This window comes from Salarias fasciatus, chromosome 5 (assembly GCF_902148845.1).
Source record: "Salarias fasciatus chromosome 5, fSalaFa1.1, whole genome shotgun sequence".
NCBI lineage: Eukaryota > Metazoa > Chordata > Actinopteri > Blenniiformes > Blenniidae > Salarias > Salarias fasciatus.
Window position 1 is genome coordinate 29,414,010 of NC_043749.1, and position 20,700 is coordinate 29,434,709.

The 20,700-nt window shown below is 44.9% G+C and overlaps 1 protein-coding gene across 8 annotated transcripts in view; it reads left to right on the forward strand.

The window, feature by feature from the left end:
- Positions 1–20,700, forward strand: part of slmapa (sarcolemma associated protein a) — a 44,524-nt gene that overhangs the window by 9,708 nt on the left and 14,116 nt on the right. For 4 of the 8 annotated variants that reach the window (XM_030091912.1, XM_030091910.1, XM_030091911.1 and 1 more), the window contains exons 2-12: positions 5,605–5,752; positions 7,167–7,239; positions 14,794–14,830; positions 15,825–15,887; positions 16,909–17,004; positions 17,122–17,193; positions 17,265–17,405; positions 17,484–17,621; positions 17,824–17,992; positions 18,176–18,226; positions 19,642–19,788. In XM_030091912.1, the coding sequence (XP_029947772.1) occupies positions 5,605–5,752; positions 7,167–7,239; positions 14,794–14,830; positions 15,825–15,887; positions 16,909–17,004; positions 17,122–17,193; positions 17,265–17,405; positions 17,484–17,621; positions 17,824–17,992; positions 18,176–18,226; positions 19,642–19,788 (1,135 nt within the window). The remainder of the gene's footprint in view (positions 1–5,604; positions 5,753–7,166; positions 7,240–14,793; positions 14,831–15,824; positions 15,888–16,908; positions 17,005–17,121; positions 17,194–17,264; positions 17,406–17,483; positions 17,622–17,823; positions 17,993–18,175; positions 18,227–19,641; positions 19,789–20,700) is intronic. The other 4 variants (XM_030091914.1, XM_030091916.1, XM_030091915.1 and 1 more) reach the window with 2 other exon arrangements.

Here is a 20,700-nt window from a genome sequence, read left to right on the forward strand (position 1 = left end):
GTCCACAGGAATGTCCCTGTTCTCCCATTGTGAATGCTTCTCTGCATTTCTAAGTTTCCATGGAAACGCACATTGCTTCCAAAAGGTTGTTGTGTGAAATGTGCGTACCGTAGGCTGTTGGTTGTGCCCGTAGCATCTTTGCAGATGATATGTGAAGGCAGTGCCGTAGCCTTTACACAGTTTGTGTGTGGAGCATGAATCAGGCTTAGTGGCATTTATTAAGTAGTCATTTTGGTTCTCAGCATCAGCAAGTAGCTAAAGGTTAGCACTCGTACTCATCCTTTAAAAAAGTGTGTTGTACAATTAAAATTTCATTGAGTTAAATGGTGACATGAGTTTTTATTCCAGCGTTAAACTATTGAACGCTTTGATTTGAACTCGCAGTCAGAATCATGTAGCAGTATTGAAGATCTGCCAGATATTGATTTTTGCTTTTTTTTCCATGGAGAAGAACAGGGCAGAAGCATTCCCTCATTTCACATTTGTAGACAATTCTACAGCCATAAAATGAAAATAATTTTAGTCAATTTAGTGTAAGAGGATTAATATGTCAACCAGTTTGCAAACGGCCAACGCCACGACATCTGAAGAAGACACAGCTGAGACGTTAAATAAATGGAAAATGAGCTTCAAGGCTTTAACCTTTCGCACTTTTGTATTATTGGCGGGTTAAAGGATTAAAAGTGAGCGGATGGATTTTGGCTCACAGACTGCAGACGAACTCGTGAACGGGTTCACGGGATGCTGGTTTGAAACCCCTGAAATGAAGCAAGCAGCACTCAGAGATGATGAAGCAGGCTTCAGTTGGGAGCCAGACTCCTGCAGGGTTTGTTTCTGTGTCAGCACAAACTCGACATGAACGCACTGATCTCACACCAGCTCCATGAGGAAATCTCTGGTTTGAGAGAGTCCACGTGGAACTTTTCCAAATCAGTGTTCGAGCTTGAAACTATTGATGCTATCTCCCAGAAAGTGTGTGAAAGGAGACGGTTCAGTGGCTCCGTCTCTGCTCGACAGCGCCGTTAATATCACAAATTAATCTGACACATCAGCGTGACGCAGCCGTTCAGTATGCAAATTTAACACTGCTGCTGTGGCGTGACGATTGTTGGACAGCTGACCCCACACAGGAGCCTTTTCACGTTTCGTCAGTAATTCTGAAATATTTAGTGGCCTCTTTGTTCATCTTTTCACCATAAACTTGACTTTTGTATTCACTGTGAAGAGACTGACTTTCCACTGCAGTGCTTTCTATCATTCTGTCTTTGCTAATGCAGCCTTTGAGGGCACGCTAATGTTTTTTGTTCTCAGAAGCCCTAAATATTCAAGAGAAACCTTTCTAGGTCGACTCATTTGAGTTCTAGGACAGATTGTGGCGGGCGAAATGCCAGCGCAGTACAGGAACCACAACATGCTACTTTCTGCTTGTAGGGCTGAGGCAACACGGGGAGGACCAGCAGCGAGTGAAACATGAAACCAAGTCAGTTTGTGGTCCTTGAAGGTTGGATGTTGCAGTAAGAGAGCTGCTCACAAAGACTTTACGCCTCTGTGTAGAACCGTAAAGTTCTGTACTCCCCGTCTCTCAGGGGTTCCAGTTTAATCGTGTTACTACTAGCTATTAGCTTCGTGTAGAGATTGGTCAGTTGGTCTGCATAGCGCCCTCTGTTGGATCCTAATGGCACTACGCACTGCGCGTTGCGGACTGTGGGCTCAGTAGTTCACTGGAGCCTTGGAGCTGCGTGTAGCATTAACACAGGCGGAGTGTCGGTGGTTTATGTCAGATCGTCTGATCGTGGCGTATGACTTCGGGTTCACTTCATTTCTTCAGCACTTGTATCATTACCCTGTACTGGTATCAACGCATCCCTATAAACAAGTAATGAGATTACACCAGTAATTTGAATCCAATACTTTCTGTTCTAAAAGATTCATTTGAAATTAAATCCATGGTGTTTCAGGACTTATCCAGCCTGTTTTGTATTTTCAGAAAATACATTGAGTTGAATGTCATCAGTTCATTTTATACTATGCATTTCAGAAGCTGCATTTACACACATTCAGTTCAATGAAGAAGATGAATCTGTACTTTGGTAAAAAGGTTTTTATTCATGTTCTTATCTATACGTAAGGATTGTGAGTTTTCTTGTTCATGTGAAATGTCACAGTATTTGTTATCTTCTTGTACTTTGCTTCCATCTGAGTCCCGGTGCTGCTCCGCTTCACTGTCTTCCTCCTGACCGAGTGAGATCAGGAACACGTTTATCACGCCCGAGTCAGAAATGTGTCCTGACTGGCCCGAGACTCCCGTCACTGTGGAAGATGTTTGGTCCTGCTCTGTGCAAAACTATTCACCCAGTTTCCTCATGAAGGAAACTCATCTTATCTGTGTGTGCGTGTGTGCGTGTGTGCGTGTGTGCGTGTTGCAGTGTATTACATGTTTGTGCTGTAACATTATGAAAGTTGACATACACCCTCAAACGTGACGTGGAGTTTCTTACCTGGCTGCCATCAACTTCCTGAACACGTCGCCTCTCCTGTAATTATGCAATAAATTCCTCTCAAATATATACATGTACAAAAATAAGCGGAGTCCCTGATCGTGAAGCTGGAAGGTTGTTTGAGGCCCTCCTTTCTTTTGGAATAGACCGACCATTTACAATAATTAGTTTAAACTGTCGTATTTGCCGTCATGTTATTGTCTGTAAAGAATGGCAGGTTCTTTGTAATGAGTGTTGGATACTGTAAAATGTGAGGTGTGCTTATTTTTAGTTGTAGTCGAGCTGTTAAGTGTGTCTGCAAAGAGTATTTAGCAGTCAGGTGACTGCTGCTTTCTCACACGTGTGTGTCTGTGTTTATGTGCAAGCGTGTGAAAGTTTCTGTACATCTGTGTGTGTGAGTGTGTGTGCGTGTGTTGTCGTCATGTGCCGACCTGCTGACTGGTTAAGTGGCTGTGGTGTTCTCTGGCTGCTAGCTGAAGGTTTTTCAGAGTTTTTTTGGCGGCTGATGGCGAATTAATATCCAAGCACAGTGACACGACGTTCATTTATCCGACACTAATAAGAGAGGAAAGACAGAAGGAGAGAGGGAGAGAGAGAGAGAGAGAGATGGAGGAGGAATAAATGGATGCAGTGTTTCCCCCTGAAATGTCGTGTCAGTGGGTGGAAATGCTGCAGGAATGCTTGTCGTGAAACTAGAAATGTGGATGGTGATAAAAAAAGTGGTGCATTCATGGGATCATGGAAAGATCAGCAAAATTAGATCACGTTTAAATCCTTTCCAGTACCTTTTTGTGTTTTTTTGCAGTTTGCACTAAGATGTAACTTCATCTTCACTCCTGATGGTGTTGAACTTGTGCTTGTTAATGAGGAGATTTAAGGCTCCCGTAAAGAAGCAAAGGGATTAAAGTGAAGGCAGGAACACGCTGATACGACGGGGGAAGAACATGGAGCTGTGACTCCGCTGTTTACGATACGGACTGAAGAACGAATGTATCTGCTGTCCTGGTTGATGAACTCGAAGCTGCTGTCTTCATTAAAGAAGAACTGTCTTCTCTTTAGTATCAAGTGAAAACAACAAAGTTTTTAGCATTTTTGTTTCAGACAAGTTGGAGATTCAACAGATTGTTTGGTTTTGGGAATTTTCCTGTTGGCCTAATCGCTTCAGCCCCTGTCCTTGTCAGCAGTTTAAAGACCCAAAATGAAAGGAAAGTTTTAGGGTTGAGGTTAGAGTCCTCACAGACCAGTAGAATGTGTTGTGATAACAGCAGCCTCTGCATCGAGACCCCCGCTCTGCCAGCGCAGCGCCGTGCCTCCATTCATAAAACAGAACTGTTTTTCACGCAGAGTCACTCTCGTCATAACTTTTAATCTCCCTTTTATCTCCTCAGTGTTTTGCTTTGTGTGCCATGCCACACAACATGTAGCAAATGAGGTACACACACTTTAAATGTAAACTAACACGGCTTACCTAACCATATGACTTTCACCTGACTGAGACCAGAGACCAGTCTGCAGCTCACCGCTGGATGATGCGTGTATGCGTGCGTGTGTGTGTGTGTACCATATCATTGTTGATATAAGTGCGTATGAAGCATATGTGAGGTGTGCAATGCAGTGTGCGTGTGTGTGTGTGTTGTTGCTGGGTGAAAAGCTCTATAGTTAGGTCCCTCCCTCCCTGTCTGGAGGTTACCATGGGGACAGGAGGTAGCCGTGTGTGCGGGTCCAGGCATCATGAATCGGTATCACACTGCAGTCGAAGAATAACGGCGAGGTGAACCAGTCAGTGTCCGTCTCGTCTCTTTGTCGGTTTGTTTTTACGTTCTTCTCTGTAGCTCCTCCCCTCACTCGCTCTCCTCAGTCTCTGTCTCTCTCTCTCTCGCTCGCTCGCTCTCTCGCTCTCCTGGACGGACAGACCTTTCCAGTCATGACGGAGAGCTGATGAATGAAACTCCAGGAACGACAGACACACAAGCCTCAGGCATCCCGCTCAGATCGCTTACCGTGTGTGTGTGTATGTCGTGTGTGTGTGTGTGTGTAGGCGTGCTGTCTACATGCAGTGTGTTGTTGTGTTTATGTTTATGTGCCGGTGTTGTGTTTGGATGTAGCCCTGCGTTTCGGCTGCCTGTGTGTTTCGGATGTGAGCTGATGTTCCTCGTGTACTTTGTGTTGAATCAGCCGTTATTCAGATTGTTGTCCGACTCTTCCCGTCTTCGACGCCGTGACATGTTGCTGTGCGGTCCGTGGAGCTAAAGAGGAGCTTGAGGATTTAATTTAGCCGTGAAAGATTAAGTGCTGATGCGAGGGGAAAGTGTCGATTCAGCTGAGAGAGGAAGAAGAAACGAGGAGTGTCCCATCGGGACGGCTGCAGCCAGCGGCTCTCTCTGAGGCTCAGTTAATCTACTACCGAGTCCTTTTAAATAATGATTCATGGAATTATTGAATTTGCTCTAATTCAGCAATCTGCTTTCAAATTGAGCATCAAATTTGTTTAAATCATGTTTTTATCGACCCTGTTTCTTCATATTATGTGGCACCTTCTCCATTTCTTTCTGTCTCGTATGACAGAATATTTTCAGACCTAAACTCCTTAACTTATGTTCGATATATAAATTAAGCTTGTTGATGCCATTTGGAAAGCCGTCATGAAAGTTCATACAGAAAAGCACCAGTCAAAAATGAAAACAGTTAAAAGATTACAAAAATAAAAGAGTTAAAGTGGAACATAAACAAATCCTGTTTTTACAAACGCCAACCAAACGCTCTGCCTGGTTTCAGGCAGACCTCCAAGTCAGAACCGTCCTGCAGGTCTTCAGAACTTAGTTCCAGATATTTGGTGAAAAACTGGGTTCACGATTAACACATAACAGAAAATCGCTCCCCAACTTTGACGCTAAAACTACCACACAAATGCTAAAGCTACAACAGAAGCTAAATCAGAAGACAAACAATTCCAAAATCACTACAGAAACACTAAAACCAGAACATGACTGAATTCTTTTAATCACCGTTGATTTTCCTCATTGATTTTCTAAAGGATCCCGTCTGCCTGCTGTCTTTGGTGTATTTTGCTTCACGCCACCTCACCTGCCCCGTCTCTGTGTCTCAGTTCTACCTGCAGGATACGAAAAGCAGCAACGGGACGTTCATCAACAGCCAGAGGTTGAGCCGTGGCTCCGAGGAGAGTCCGCCCTGTGAGGTCCTGTCCGGGGACATCATTCAGTTCGGCGTCGACGTCACGGAGAACACACGCAAAGGTACTCACACCTTCATACCAGTCGGATGTTTGACTCACAATGAGCAGCTTTTTTTCAAAGACCTGCTGTGGTTAATTATCACACTCGCACGTTCCTGAAATAATTACTCTTGACGAACCCTTGAGGAGGCTCAGGGCTCATTTTATCATTAAAGAGGACGACCTGCCGCTTCTCCTCATGGTGCACGGTTGATATTGAGGTCAGATTTTCAGCTCCACTAGTACCATTTTTATACTGGACACCCGGCAGGCATCCGACCTGCTCCAGTCTTTTTTCATCTGGGAATACAGTCGGCAGCAAACCCAACACCCAACGCGGCTGCTGCGGCAGGGCCTCGCTTTGAAGGGAGAACTCACTTCAAAAGGACTCAAAACCCACTAAATGAGCAGGAAACTCAACTCATGCAACTCGAAACATGACCGCGAAATCTACAGCGTGACTGCTCAACCTCCAGCTTGGCACTGAAAGCTACAACATGACCAGGAGTGTGACAACATGACAGTGAAAGCTACAATGCGACTGCTCAACCTCGGACTGTGAAAGCTACGACATGACTGCTTAGCTAACAGCACGACCTCTAAAACTACAGGACTTCTAAAACTATAACAGGACTGTGAAAGCTACAGTGTCACCGATCAACCTACAACATGGTTTCCAAAACTGCAACAGGACTTCTAAAACTGGCATGACTGCCTAAGCTACAGCATGACTGTGAAAGCTATAATGTGATGAAAGCTACAACATAACTAGTCACTCTAAAACAGGGATGTCCAAAGTCGGTCCTGGAGGGCCGCAGCCCTGCATGTTTTCCATGTCTCCCTGCTTCAACACAGCTGATTGCATTGAGGCTCGTTATCTGACTTTCTGCTGGACTTGGCCATGAGTCTTCATGAGATCCAGGTGTGTTGAAGCAGGGAGACTTCGAAAACATGCAGGGCTGCGGCCCTCCAGGACCGACTTTGGACACCCCTGCTCTAAAACATGACTTCTAAAACTACATTATGACTTGCAAAACTATGAAATGAATTTGAAAACTACAATGCGCCTGCGAAAACTACATGACTGCTTAACCTACAACATGACTTGTTAAACTACAACGTGACTGCTGAAACTACAGTGTGACTTGTAAAATTACATGAATGCTTAACATACAGCATGACTTCTGAAGCTACAGCGTGACTGCCAAAGCTGAAGTTGAAAGCGAATGCTTTAAACACGGAAGCTTGAGCCACAGCCTGAGCAGGAACGCAACAGAAAGTTGAAGCTACACCTGAAATATCAATGTTAAAACCAGATTAGTGAAGTCACGAGGTGAATTCTAAAGCTGTCAATCAGATATTTCTCACCAACATCATTGAAAATAAAAGCAGGTGCCGTGTTTGGCAGATCTTTTGACAGGTTGTTGTGTTTGCAGTGACCCATGGCTGCATCGTGTCAACAATCAAACTCTTCCTACCTGATGGGATGGAGGCACGCCGACGAAGCGAGTAAGCACCCAGACTTTAAAGTCACACCGTGAAGTTTGCATGTTTTAAACCAACCTCATCGGAGAACCCGTGATTTCAGTTCCACGTTGTGATATTTTCCATGTTGGTTACTGCAGTAAGTGGAGCGCAGCGGTTGCTGCAGGAGTGTTTGCGTACAGCCGGGCTGCGGCTGTGTGTCCTGCGGTGCCATCTGCTGCCCTGCTGCCCTTCACTCTCTGAGCCTGAGTCACACCGAAGCACCGCTAAAACGGGATGTTTTCCAGTGAAAGCATCCTGTTGTCATTGCGTTTTTGGTGTCTGTTTATACCACAACAATGTTGCCAAACAGCTTCCAGGGTGGAACCAGCTTCAAACACGATGCCTTTTTACCGTAAATATGTGAAGAGGACCTAAGGGGTCTATCAGGCATGGGAAGCTGGCCCCACCCAGGAAGTGCTGGAGCGTTTATGTTCTCTGGTTTAGTCTGGGAGCAGCTCGAGGGCACCCAGGAAGAGCTGGAGGAAGTCGCAGAGGGCCGATCTGTCCAATCCAATCCACTTTATTTCTATAGCACATTTAACCAACAGACATTTCCAAAGTGCTGCACAGAAGAATAAAAAAAAAAAAAAAACTATAATGGAATATAAAACAGAGAAATAACTCCATCAGAACGATGAAAACGATTCAAATAAATAAGTAAAAAAGCTGTCTCAGCTTCTTTGCTCTTCATACTGCCATGTGTGGATGGATGGATGGATGGATGGATTCTGCAGGAAGTTCTGATGTCTTTCTTCAGTGACAGACACATTTTACTGTTGCTACCTGTTAGATGTAAATCCTTCCGTCTAACGCCATTTCATTCAGAATTCTTGTGGAAAAGAAGTTGAAGATTTGCGCTTTTATAGAAATGTGGCATTAAAGTGCTGATCAAACCTCATTTCTTCAAAGTATTCCAAACATGAGCAGATAGTGATCACAGCTCTGATCCTCGTGTTCCAGTGGGCGCAGCTGTGTGTGTGAGGTGTTTCTGAAGGGCAGCCATGTGAAGCTAAATCAGACAGATTTATTATTAGCTGAAGAATGTCTCTGCTCCCCCTCCGGTGGCCATCTGGAAGTCAGCCAAACACAACTTCATACAGTTGCCCTCTGTTCCTGAACAAAAAGCGAGGTAGCCCTCACCTTTGACGCCGTCAGCCTGTTACTCAGTCGTCTCTTCGTGACGTCTGTCGGCGAGAGCCTGGAAACACAGTCTTCAATGAGCTGACTCACCTTGTCCCCCCCTCACACCGAGGGCTTTAAATACCTGCAGTCTGAGCTGCAGATATGATGAATATCAAAGAAGAAGCCTGAGTGTTCACACCCTGCACTTTCCTGCACCAGCCAGTGGCCCGGGAGGCGAACTGCAATGTTTCAGAACAGATCCTGTCACGAAAACACAAACACCGCTGATTCTTCTCATGTAAATCGGACCCGAGTCTCATTAATTCATACAGATGGAGTGATGGAGGCCTGAAGGTCGGGGAGGTGAAGTGGTTTTCTTTCTTTCTTGCATGGTTCCTTACATTGTGGATCAACTGCTCTTGAAGGCCAGATCTGTGGTATTTCTATTGGAGTGCAGTGAAGAGGCCTCTCCAGTTTGTGCACAGCAGGCAGAATTGTGTTATTTGGGTGAAAATACTTTGAATTGGCTGTAAAATAATGAACAACCTGTGTGACGAGAACCTGCCTGCAGAGTCTAACTCTGTTTTTGACATTTATCGGTTGCGGGTTCGGTCATTTCCTCCGAATGCTCCTGTGTGCTGTGTCCCTGGTCACGTGGTTGATAAAGGCGTAGGTCCGCCTCCTCAGGTGCCGCTCACCTTCGGCCTGCCTGAGATCGTTCAGGTAGTAAAGGCTGCTTCGGACAGGAGGCGTGCGTTTCCTCACGGCCGAGGGCCAGCGGGGGCGGGGCCCCCAGTTAAGGGAAGAGAGTCAGCTGTTTGGCTCAGGGGAGAGGAGGAGCAGCGAGTCGGAGGAAAAGAAAAAGAAAGTTTGTGTCGTGGGATGGTCTCTCTGTCTCTGGAGCGGAGGAGAGGGATCAGCTGCTCTGGCTGAAGGCGCAGGAGAACATGGAGTGAAGAAGGAAGGGTTGGATTTCTGTGGAGGAGAGGACCTGTGGTGAACTTTGACCTCTGATAGATCGCAGGCCGACGCAGTCGGGAAGGAGACTTGACAGGTATGACCTGGATCGGGCTGCTCGTGTTTTATAGATCCTCCCTGAAGTTCGTGCTTCAAACGTAATCTTCCACTGTTTCCTTTGGAAAGCACAAGTGGTCCGGATCGGGTCTGTGGAACGTTTAGGCCTCGGAAGTTAAAGCTGATCCAGTGACTGTGTTAAAACTGTTTCCATTGGCTGTCTGTCTTCTACGGTAATCTTAAAAAAAGAAAGAAAAAAAAAAAACAAGCCTTTCAGCTATTAAACAGATCAGACTTGTGTTGTCCCTGTGCTCTTATCTGCAGCAGGTTTCTAAGAAGACGCCTCTTTTTGAGTTCGTCAGGCCGAGCTGGAGCCAGTAGCTCGTCTGATTGCTTTTCAATGGGCGGGCAGTTCATCTAGACCGGAGGCCTGTAATTTACCCCGGTTAACGCCACCTCTCTGGTGGGTTTCACAACTACTAATGAACCAATACCGGTTGTTGGTTTTCGGGTTTTGAGGTGACGTAGCGTCGATGGCTCATGGTGATCCATCAGCTCGGCGCGTTGTTTTCATATGGAGAATGAATTGGTCTTAATGGAGTTTAAGAAGTACTTGTATCGGCACTTGGTATCAGGCAAAGGTTAGTACTTGTCTTGTCCTCTTCACCAGAAACTCATTTGAGCAACTCTCGGTAAGTGTCATTGAACGTCTCTCAGGCTGACTATCGGACAGTGAGCAGTGTCTTGAGACCAAACTACCAACTATTGACCCCAGAGACGTTTCAGCAATCACTTTTCATCAGTGTAACTCCAAATCTGTTTAGAAACACACTGCCAAACAAGCTGCTAACATAAGTAACACACCGAGAGTGGCTCAGAATAGGAAATAGCAGCAAAGAGTTTTACATTGTGGGGAAAAAACAATGAGTGTTTTTCAAATGAGGCAAAGTTTCTGCTTTCAGCTGTGACTGATGCTCTCATGCTGCCTGTTTAGATGGAGATCATTGATGCATGACGTAGGCATTATCCCGATGTGATTATAAATCACATTCTTACTGAAAATACTGCCAGGGTCAGGAAGAATGCAGCTCTGATCTGAACGCAGCATTGGAATGGATGGAGTCACGTTTGAGTTTTTACTGCTGAGCTTCTTAAAACTTCTGTCACTGCTTCTGTTATAGTCATACAGAATCAAACACTGATGGACCCGAGCCATGTGATTGTCACATTTCTGCATATATTTATAGTCTTTATTTTGCACGTAATTTGTAGACCTTAACTCATGAAACATTAAATCTTAGTGAATTAATTTAACAATACAAGTTCTAAAGCATCAGTGTTATCTTAGAATTTTATACATTTAAAGTAAGTACTGAAACAAGTAATTCTAACTGGAAAAAACAGAGGAGTAAGACTTTTTTTAAGCTTTTGTCTCGAGAGATTTATGTCAATGAATCAAAGCAAAAATGTGATTCTTAAAGGGATTCTTCAACATTTTGGCAAATTGGCCCATTTAGCGCAATTCCTTAGTCATTTCGAACAGCATACTTACTTTTTTTGTGAGGGCGAGCTGTTGTTTATTCAGAGGTGAGTCGGGGAAGGTTTTCGGGACGGACACAATGTAAGTGAATGGTATTTTTGGTTCCCATCGTCAAACTCATCAAATACACAATCCAACAACCCCAAAACACTTTGGTGGACACGTTATAATCCGCACATTCACTACGCTGTAAAATATTAATGCAAAATTACGAGATTGAGTTATTTATGCGAAGATGGCTAAGACGGAACTACTTACTAAACATGGCGTCTGGGCGTAGTGATTTCAAAAGAAAAAGTAGTTCCCAGTATTTGCTTCAGCGTCGTAACGCTACAATATTATTTGTTGGTGTTCCACAGCGTAGTGAATGTGTGGATTATAACGTGTCCACCAAAGTGTTTTGGGGTTGTTGGATTGTGTATTTGATGAGTTTGACGAGGAGGAACAAAAATACCGTTCACCTCCATTGTGTCTGTCCAGAAAACCTTCCCCGACTCACCTCTGAATAAACAATAAACAAAAAAGTAAGTATGCTGTTCGAAATGACTAAGGAATTGCGCTAAATGGGCCAATTTGCCAAAATGTTGAAGTATCGCTTTAACACTTCAGCTTTGACTTCTTAAAGTTTACACTTTTATTCCCATTTTGTTTTAAATTGGAGACATCTGGTTTCGACATGTAACTGATCCGAGCTTGGCCCTGATTTTCTGTCCAAAGTGGAACAGAAGGAATCTGACGATGTTTGATGGCAGGATTTTTTTTTTTTTTGTCGGTCTGCAGACTGTTTGAGTCTGTGCTGAGTCAGCACACGGAGTCACGTGTAGGACGGATTGAAATATTCTACCAGGCAGCTTCATGCGGCCTCCAGGACAAGTGTGTCACTGTAAAAAGATCTTTAATGGCAGAAATGTCTGAGCGCAGTGCAGATGGAAAGTCGTGCTGCTGTTTTCCGTCTCCGCTCTCCGCTGGACTGCATGCAGAACACTCCCAGCTCCATCAGATGTGGATGGCTGTGGATGACTGGGTCCTGTGGGCCTGCTCTGCTCAGCGTGGGCAGACTTTATGTTCGGGTGAGCCATAGTTGGAGATCTGTGAATTCAGGTCATGCAAGGCTTTGAACTTCCTCCCATCTTACTTTATTTATTTTTTCTTGGTGTTATTTTGGAGCAGAGCTGGTGTGAGCGCTGCAGTCAGGTGTTGCAGGTCTGAAAATGAGGGATGTCTGCTCTAACGATTCCGCTTCCAGAGTCTGTGTCTTCCTCTCTCCCTTGAACATTTTACCCACAATCCACAGCATAGTTGCATCAAACCAGGTAAAATTGTGATGCAGTTTTCTTGGGTCATTGCTGGGAATTGTGGAGATTAAACATCTGCACCAGAACTGTGACCTGGTTGGTGTTTTGAACGGATCTACATATCAATGCTTGAAATGGCAGGTTGGAAAAGGTGTAGTACGAAGGTGGAGAGACAAAAAAAAAAGAGTGGTTTTCCCAGTTCTTTCTTTCAGAAAATGAATTTAAGGAAGGATGTAATTCACAAATACTTTAAGTTAAGGAATGTGGACAATAACCTCCCGGGAAGCAGCTCTAGTTGTCAGCTCAGCCTGTGTGAAAACATCATTTATCCAGAGATGCTGTGATCCTGAGACAGTAATGCAGCTCATCTGCTTCATCGTTCTGATTTTAAATAGGAATTCATTTTATGGATTTTTGATAAAGTTCGAACTGTTAAGGCTCAGCGATACAGAATTACTGCTCTTGTGCTTGCGGTATTTCTCACGGCCGTGTGCTCGGCCTCGGCCTGTCCTGCAGGTTACACATTGACAGAGTTGAGTTATACTTTGGCCAAAGTCAAGTTTGCCTTCATTCCTGAAGTCTGACTGGTTTCTCACCTATATAGGTCTCCCTTCTGGAAACTAGCCTTGATGTACTCTTGCATCATACGGCTTTGATTGCTCACATTAATGGAAAAACCGCTTTGTCTGGATGTAAGCGTTTTTTTTTTATAGGGACTTGAATTCTACAACGATTTCAACACATCCAGCATATTGTTTTATCACCCGCCTTCGTGGACTCAAGCATAAACTGAGAGTTAATCAGTTCCTTTTCTATAAATTGCATTCTGCACATCTCTAGTTTTTACTACAAAGGTCTCCTTCTTTCGGTGCCATTCTCTTTGTTAACAGGACATTTATTAGCAGCAGTGATTGCACTGCCTAAAAGTCAAATGGGCCGTAAGCAGCTAAAGAGAGACATTATATAAGTGGATCTTCATGAAGCGGACCACAGACTGGTCCTGTAAACTTCCCCGAGGCTCCTCTGTTCTCACAAACTGTCACATTCATCATCCACTTTCACCGAACTTTAAAGGAACTCTGTCCGGCTTAATGATGGGCTGTGTTTGGCTTTCTCCTCGTTCCCCACAGCAGCCACAGCGCTGTGATTTAACACACTGTAACAGCCTCTGGAGTGTTTATCTGCTGGACTTTTAGCCCGAGGCCTGTTCAGTCACTGTTTTCTCTGTGTGTGGCCACTGAAGTGTCTTTACAGTGCAGAACTGGAGCTCACAGTTTGGGCTGAGATTTGCTGAATTATTTGTTTGGTCTGCTTTTTGGTCCTCCGGTATTTCCAAGAGCTGAGATTTAAATCGGAATCTACATTACAAATGTGCTGAATTGATTATGCATGCTTTGGGTGACTTAACTTTTTTCACCCTTTTTTAATTGAGTTGGTCACATTATTGATCAGTAGATTATTTATTCACTCATGCAAATGTTTGAAAATAAAAACTGAGAACCAGTGGTTATCAAACAGCAACATCCTGAAATGCAACCAACCTGAGTGACCAAAGAAAAGATGGAACTAAAAATGGTAAATGACCAACAACCAATAAATGAACAATGAATCAATTGAATTACTTCTTAGTCAACCACTGCTGACCAACTAACCAGTCCGTGAACTGAAGAATTGACTAACCAGCCAACTCCATGACCCAGCGCTCAACTCGCCAACAGGCCAGTTCGTCCAGGGCTCCAGAACCATCATTTATCTTCCTGCAAAGAGAGAATAAAGAAGTTTTAATGTGGAAAAAGTGCATTTAAATTTCCATTTATTTGCATTGAGTTTTATTTTGAAAAACCCTTCACCTCCATCAGTGCTTCTTTCCTGCTCTTAACTCCACCAGTATTTCTTTCATGCCTCTTTAAGCCCTCATTAAGGCGTCTTTATACCCCATCCTGCTGGTCTGTGTGGAAAAAGTTTGTTGCTTTAAACCGGCCATGGTGCCAAAAAGGCTGAATTAGACTCAAAAATGAGCCAACTGAGTAAATGAAAGGCCAACGAAGCCAAGAAATGACTGAAACAATGTAACATGACTGGCCAGATGTTTGCCTTGTGGAGTGATCACTTGTTTTTCCAAAGAGCAAAACACTGAAAGAAACAAATCAAACTCTGAATACTGCAGTTTAGCGTGAGTTTAACATGCTTCACACCAGACGGAAGAAACAATCAGAACAGGAACTAATGAATGACTTTCCACTACACAATCAATCAAAGGGGAGGAAAAACAAAAAGCAGGGTTGGAATTTTTTGTGACCATTCAGCTACAAAAACGATGACAAACCACCTGGCGAGGTGAGATGGTTTCACCCTCCGATTGGATCGATCAGGAATTCGATGTTTGAGGTTTCACACCAGCTGCCGTGCGCAGACCGTTTGTTTGAGGTGAAAAACGAGCATCACAAGACCTTCAAGAAACTGAGCGCGCCCCCCCCCCCTTCTGTCACCGTGGTTACTCCACGTGTCTCCGCTCCCTGCTGTTTCCATGGTGACCAACAGTTTTCTCCACATTCTCTCTTTCAGTGTCATCCAGGCTCCGTTACCGCTACCTGTAGACAAGGTAAGACACGTGTGCGTGTGTGTGGGTGTGTGTGCGTGCGGTGCATGCTCTTTGGTTTGTTGTTTGTGTTGTTCTTTAGTGAAGCAGCTGACTGTGTGTGTGTGGTTGAACACAGCGGTAGTGTGTGTGTGTGTGTGTGTTGTAGAGTCGTCAGCTGATTGAGGAATGCGGTGTTTGCTGCCAGTTGGTGCTTCGGCTCTCTCAGAAATCCTTGTGGATCAGGAGGGAGAGTAGTTTCTCTCTCTCTCCCCGGTGGTGGTTCTCCATCCAGCTTTCCGCTTGGCGTCACTCTCACGTCCAACTGAGTTTTCAGCAAGCGTCCTGCTTTCTGCCCCGAGCTGAGACTGACTGATGATACTGAGACTCGGAGCGCTTCAGCTCCTCTTAAAGTACATGATGATGAGCAGTAGTCGGTCTTTTAGTTTGTAGTTTTATTTTCAAAGCAGACACGCTCTCTAAAAGAATGGAAGTTGTTCAGGTGTCCTCTGAGCTTCTTTGACAAAGACGCTTTCTCTATTATATTCTGTCACGATGACCTGAATAACATGTGGAGCTGGGATGCATTATGGGAAGAAGGTGAGCTGATGGAGATAGGTTGATACTTTGGAAAATGTTGTGTTTGAAGCCTTGGGTTCTCCATCGCGGTCAGTGTCACTTTAACATGTTTGTTTTGTTGAAAATCTTGTTCAGTTTCACGAAAACAGCATTTAAATGCACCAGCAGCCCTGAAACAAAGCAGAGCAGCAGGATCACTGTGAGCCATGTACTGGGTTTTGTTTTGTTTGTGATTAGTTTTAGATTTACTTTGATGAGTCAGGATGAGTTTGGTTCAGTTAAGCGGTGGTTTTCAGCAGGTGTGGTGTGTATGGATCCAGAAGCTGCTGCCACAGTCAATAAAGGGTTAACTTACAGTAACTAGACAGTGATCCACATTTTCTAAACACTGTAAACATGCTGCTGTGTATGTGTGTGTGTGTGTGTGTGTGTTTTCCAGGTTGCAGCCAACACTCCCAGTATGTATTCTCAGGAACTGTTCCAGCTCTCCCAGTATCTACAGGTAACACACTGACACCTACTGGTCACAGCTCAGAACTGCAGCTCAGATTCACACTCCACCACAATATCAACACCAACTGAAACAGTAATGATCTGAATGTATCGGATGGGATCAAACTCAGTAACTTTATATATGATGCGTTTTGGAGTCCTCTGCCTGCATTTATCCCAGTTTTTAACCCCAGTTAGGCAGCACACAGTGTAAAACTGTTGCCTCCTTTTGTGAAAGTGCAACAAAAACAGCAAAGAAAAACCCTTTACAAAACTTCACACTTCAGAGACTTTTTTAGATTTCAGATCAGTACACTTGCATCAAGAAGGCTGCAAACATCAATACAACTCCTGCACATTTGTCAATTACACTTTTTCCCCACTATGTTTTTAAGTGTTTGATTGTTATTTAGACGTTTTAGCCAACATTTTGTGATTTTTTTTCCCCATCATATTGCAGAGCATAGACAACTTTCAAATTAAAACTCAGTTTTTTGAGCCTGAGCAAATTGGAAAATTGAATTTCCCCTATTTCCATAGAGATGGGATCAAAGCTGCGCAAGATGTTTTCTGTGGCATCTCATAGAGTCAGTTCAAGTTTTCTATCCTGATAGATTTTTGTATGTTTTCTAAAACCAGCTGCTGATAAATGTTTCAGTTTCTTTCTCGACCTTTTCAACATTATATCAGAGGAAATCGCAGTTTTCAAACAGTTGCCCTCTTTGTTATTGATGGAATCACAGAGCATCGTGTGAACGTCTGAACTTGTTTCTGAAAAATCCAGCCAAAAGCAACTCGGTGTCACTTTATTGAAATTCCTGCCACTGTTAACAGAAAGTAAAGTTTCAGTTGTGAGTTCATGTGGAGAAGATCGGCCTGATGTTTATGGGTCTCAGTATGTTTCTAAAGAAGTGTCTTTTTGAAGAAGAGGACAAACACTTCAGGACAGTTTTTTTTTATAACCAGCGTCCGATTTTTTGCTTGTGTTGCTCCTTTGTGTGGCTGACGGCCTCCTCCCCGTCTCTCCTCAGGAGGCCTTACACAGAGAGCAGATGCTGGAGCAGAAGTTAGCCACTCTGCAGCGTCTGTTAGCCACCACTCAGGAGGCCTCAGAGAGCAGCTGGCAGGTACGAAGCGTCGCCTTACTCCCCCCCCCCAGCTCCCCTTTGTTCTCATTGCTCATCAAATTAACCATCACTCAGTCAGTTCTGCTTTGATTTAAACCGTTGTTGTGTCTCCATCAGGCTCTGATCGACGAGGACCGCCTGCTCTCCAGACTGGAGGTGATGGGCAGCCAGCTGCAGGCTTATTCCAAGGTAACCAGAGTCTGAGTGTGCCTGAAACGCCAGTCAAGTCATCATGTATTGATGAATAAATGCTTTGACAGTCTCAGACGGAGGAAGGGATCCGGAAGGAGCTGCTGGCTCTCCAGGAGGACAAACACAACTACGAGACCACGGCCAAGGAGTCCCTGAGGAGAGTCCTGCAGGAGAAGATCGAGGTGGTCCGGAAGCTGTCTGAGGTGGAGGTAGGACGCCCGAGGCGACGGTGTAGCTGCACCGCCAGGGCTCGCCTCACAGACGACACTGTCTCCGCCTTCCTGCAGCGCTCGCTCAGCAACACGGAGGACGAGTGCACCCACCTGAAGGAGATGTCGGAGAGGAGCCAGGAGGAGCTGAGGGAGCTCGCCAACAAGTACAACGCCGCCGTCAACGAGATCAAGGAGCTCACCGACAAAATCAAGGTGTGTGCATGCAGACAGGGACACTGGAAGGCTGCGTTTACACCACAACGGTGCTCCGAGCGTGTGATTTCAGAACAACAGCACCCGCTAGTGGCCCAACATGAAAACTACCACAACTTTTTCTTTCTTTTCTTTTTTTCAAAAAGTTGTGGAAATGCAGAACATGTCTGAGCTAAAAATGGACGGTTTGGCTTGTTGTCAGGCGGCGGAGGGCCGGCAGGAGGAGCTGACTCAGCGCGGGGCGACGGAGAAGAGGGAGCTGGAGCTGCGGATCGAGGAGATGGAGGAGAAGGAGCAGGTTCTCCAGGCTCGCATCGAGGCCCTGCAGGCCGACAACGACTTCACCAACGAGAGGCTGGCTGCACTGCAGGGTAACACACACACACACACACACACACACTCACATACGCGTACACACACCACACAATGACGCCTGCCCCCTGCTGGCTCATCACATGAACTACAGCGGTCTCTCTCCAGCGGTGAGGCTGTGCTGGAAGCTGCCGTCAGTCACACCTCTCTGCTGCTGCTGTTGTCGTTGTTGTTGTTTACAGTGCGGTTAGAACAGCTGCAGGAGAAAAGTGTTAAAGAAAACAACAGTCTGGGTGAGTCCACGCTGCGGGACGCTCGTCCTCGTCTCCGCCTCCGTCTCTGTGGCCGCTAACTCCACCTCCTCATCCCGCACTAACCACGCATGAAGCCCTGCTGCACGCCGTCTCTCTGTTCATCCGCCTCTACCTCTCTCTGTGTGTCGCAGAGGACGTCTGCCTCTCCATCCTCTCCTTTACGTCTTGGTTTTCCGGCGTGATGTCCAGCCTTCAGGCGTCCTCTGCTAGCTGACGGCGGTCATGTGATGGGGATGCTCATCCAGATCCATTTGAACAGTCCAGATCAGACACCCAAACTTTTCAGGGAACATTCAGTGATTTATTTCAGATTCGTTCAAGTAATCTCTAGAGAACGATTTGAAACAAATCAGAATAAAAGAGCAAGATAATACATTTGATGAGAAAATGTTGATTAAAGTTGTAGGAAACTTAAAACACAGCAGGAATACCTCCAACCCTCAAAACATTTACAACTTAATTAGTGTTTTTGTTTGATCTCTTTTTTTTTTTTTGCAACAGTACTGCTTTCTAAAACAAGTCACATTACCCTGAGCCATGGTCAGAATCAATTTATGAAATTAGCTTCTGATGTGGCTTCAGGGAGAACATGCAAACTCCACACAGGATGACATGTTCTGAACCGCAGAGCGTCCTGTTGTGAGGCGGCAGTGCTAACCACTGCACACTCTCAGGGCAGAAAAAAAGAACGGTGAACTGAGCAGAGAATCGTCCTTGAATGTAGCAGCAGAACAGTAGAAATAGACTGAAGGCAAAACTGTTTATTTAATCAACATCTATTTTTAGAACCAAATCTATTTAAAATGTAATCAGCTGATGACTGTACAGAGCTCTGACCAGCCGTGCTGAGCTTACAAGTTACAAGTAATGGGAACCTCACAGTGCAAAGCATCATGGGATTGATTGAATGAGAAGCTTTCGCTGGTGCACATCAATCCGATCACTTGATCTAACTAGAGTTAATATCAGCCGGACAATCGGATTGATAAACATGTAATCGCAGCCAGTGGTTCCTGAATAGAGAAAATGGCCGCGTGTCAGACGAGTCTGAGCGTCGCTGCTTGAGGTTTGCGGACGTTGTAGAGGCCTCGGCCTCGCAGGGGAGGAGCTGAGGCGGTTTGTGCTGGTCTGAATAATCTGGGTCGTTTCACTGGGTTCCAAACTGTCCACTGCTTTGGTTTTTTAATGATTGTTCCATCTTTGGTGGGGGAATGGAGGCTTTCGGTCACTGATTGACTTTTGGCTGATCGATTGAGGACACTGAACTCGGCGGGCGTCTTTTCCTCGCCGCGTCGCCGCCACAGTCGACTCTCTGTGAAGGAACCGTCACTCAGAAGCGCACAAACACACCTGTATACGTATATATATATATGTCTGATGTGGTGACATGACAGATGAGGCCTTTGTCCCCCGCGGACCCGTAGAGGAGCCCGTCCAGGACAAACAGAGTCTGCTGACACCTGAGGGCCAGGAGGAAGACGAGGATGAGGAGGATACAGACACCGATGATGGTGCAGTTGGTGAAGACCAAGACTTTGATGGTAGCTAGTTTTTTTTTTTTTTTAGCTGATCTTTCACTATTTTGTTTGTTTGTTTATTTTTTTTCACGGAAAAATAGCTCACGTGGATTTACTTGAAATTTTCTTTTTCCACTAGAAAATGGAAATTTGCTCTTCATCTTGAATACCAGGGCAGATCCTTCTTGTTTTCCAGAATTTGACTCTTTTTTTTTTTTTTAAATATATTTATATATTTTTCCACTTCGTTTGCATCTAAAAAGCCTCACTTCCTGTCAGTTGAGTTGCCATCGGGTGCCATTCCCAGCCCACCTCTTTATATGTCACTCCTTGTTTGAAGCATCCCCACCTCACACTGCTGTGGACTCGGCGCTCAGAGAGGATTCCGGCTTGTGATTGAGCTGTCAGGCTTGTGATTTCTGCTCTCTGTGGACCTAAAGTCCACCTGAATATCGACCTGACCTGCGTTCCGTCTGTCTGTCTGTCTGTCTGCGTGTGTGCGTGCGTGCGTACGTGCGCGCGTCGTCCTGTCCGCCAGCAGCTCTGGCTTCTGCTCCGTTTCTCTGGCCGGTTCGATCTGGACCTGTGTTTTTTTGTACCTGTCAGTCTTTTCTCTGTCATTTCCTCCATTTTAACTCGTCTTTTCGAATTAATTCTTTCAAACTGATCGAGAAGATGCTTGTTGATTCTGCACATCTGATCCAGGAAGTGGATTTTTTTCTCCTTCTGTTGTGGTTAAAGGTGCAGTGTGTGAGAGTTAAGTAACGGTATGTGTCAACCATGATGAATGTTATTCTGTTTTTTGGTCCAGTTATTCTGAATTTACATCTTTTTTTTTTTTTTGGACATTCACAATTCAGTCTTTCTTTTTTGATAACTGGATGCTGGTTTTAGGGTTTTATAGACTAGAACATGATAGAAACACTTTACAGCATC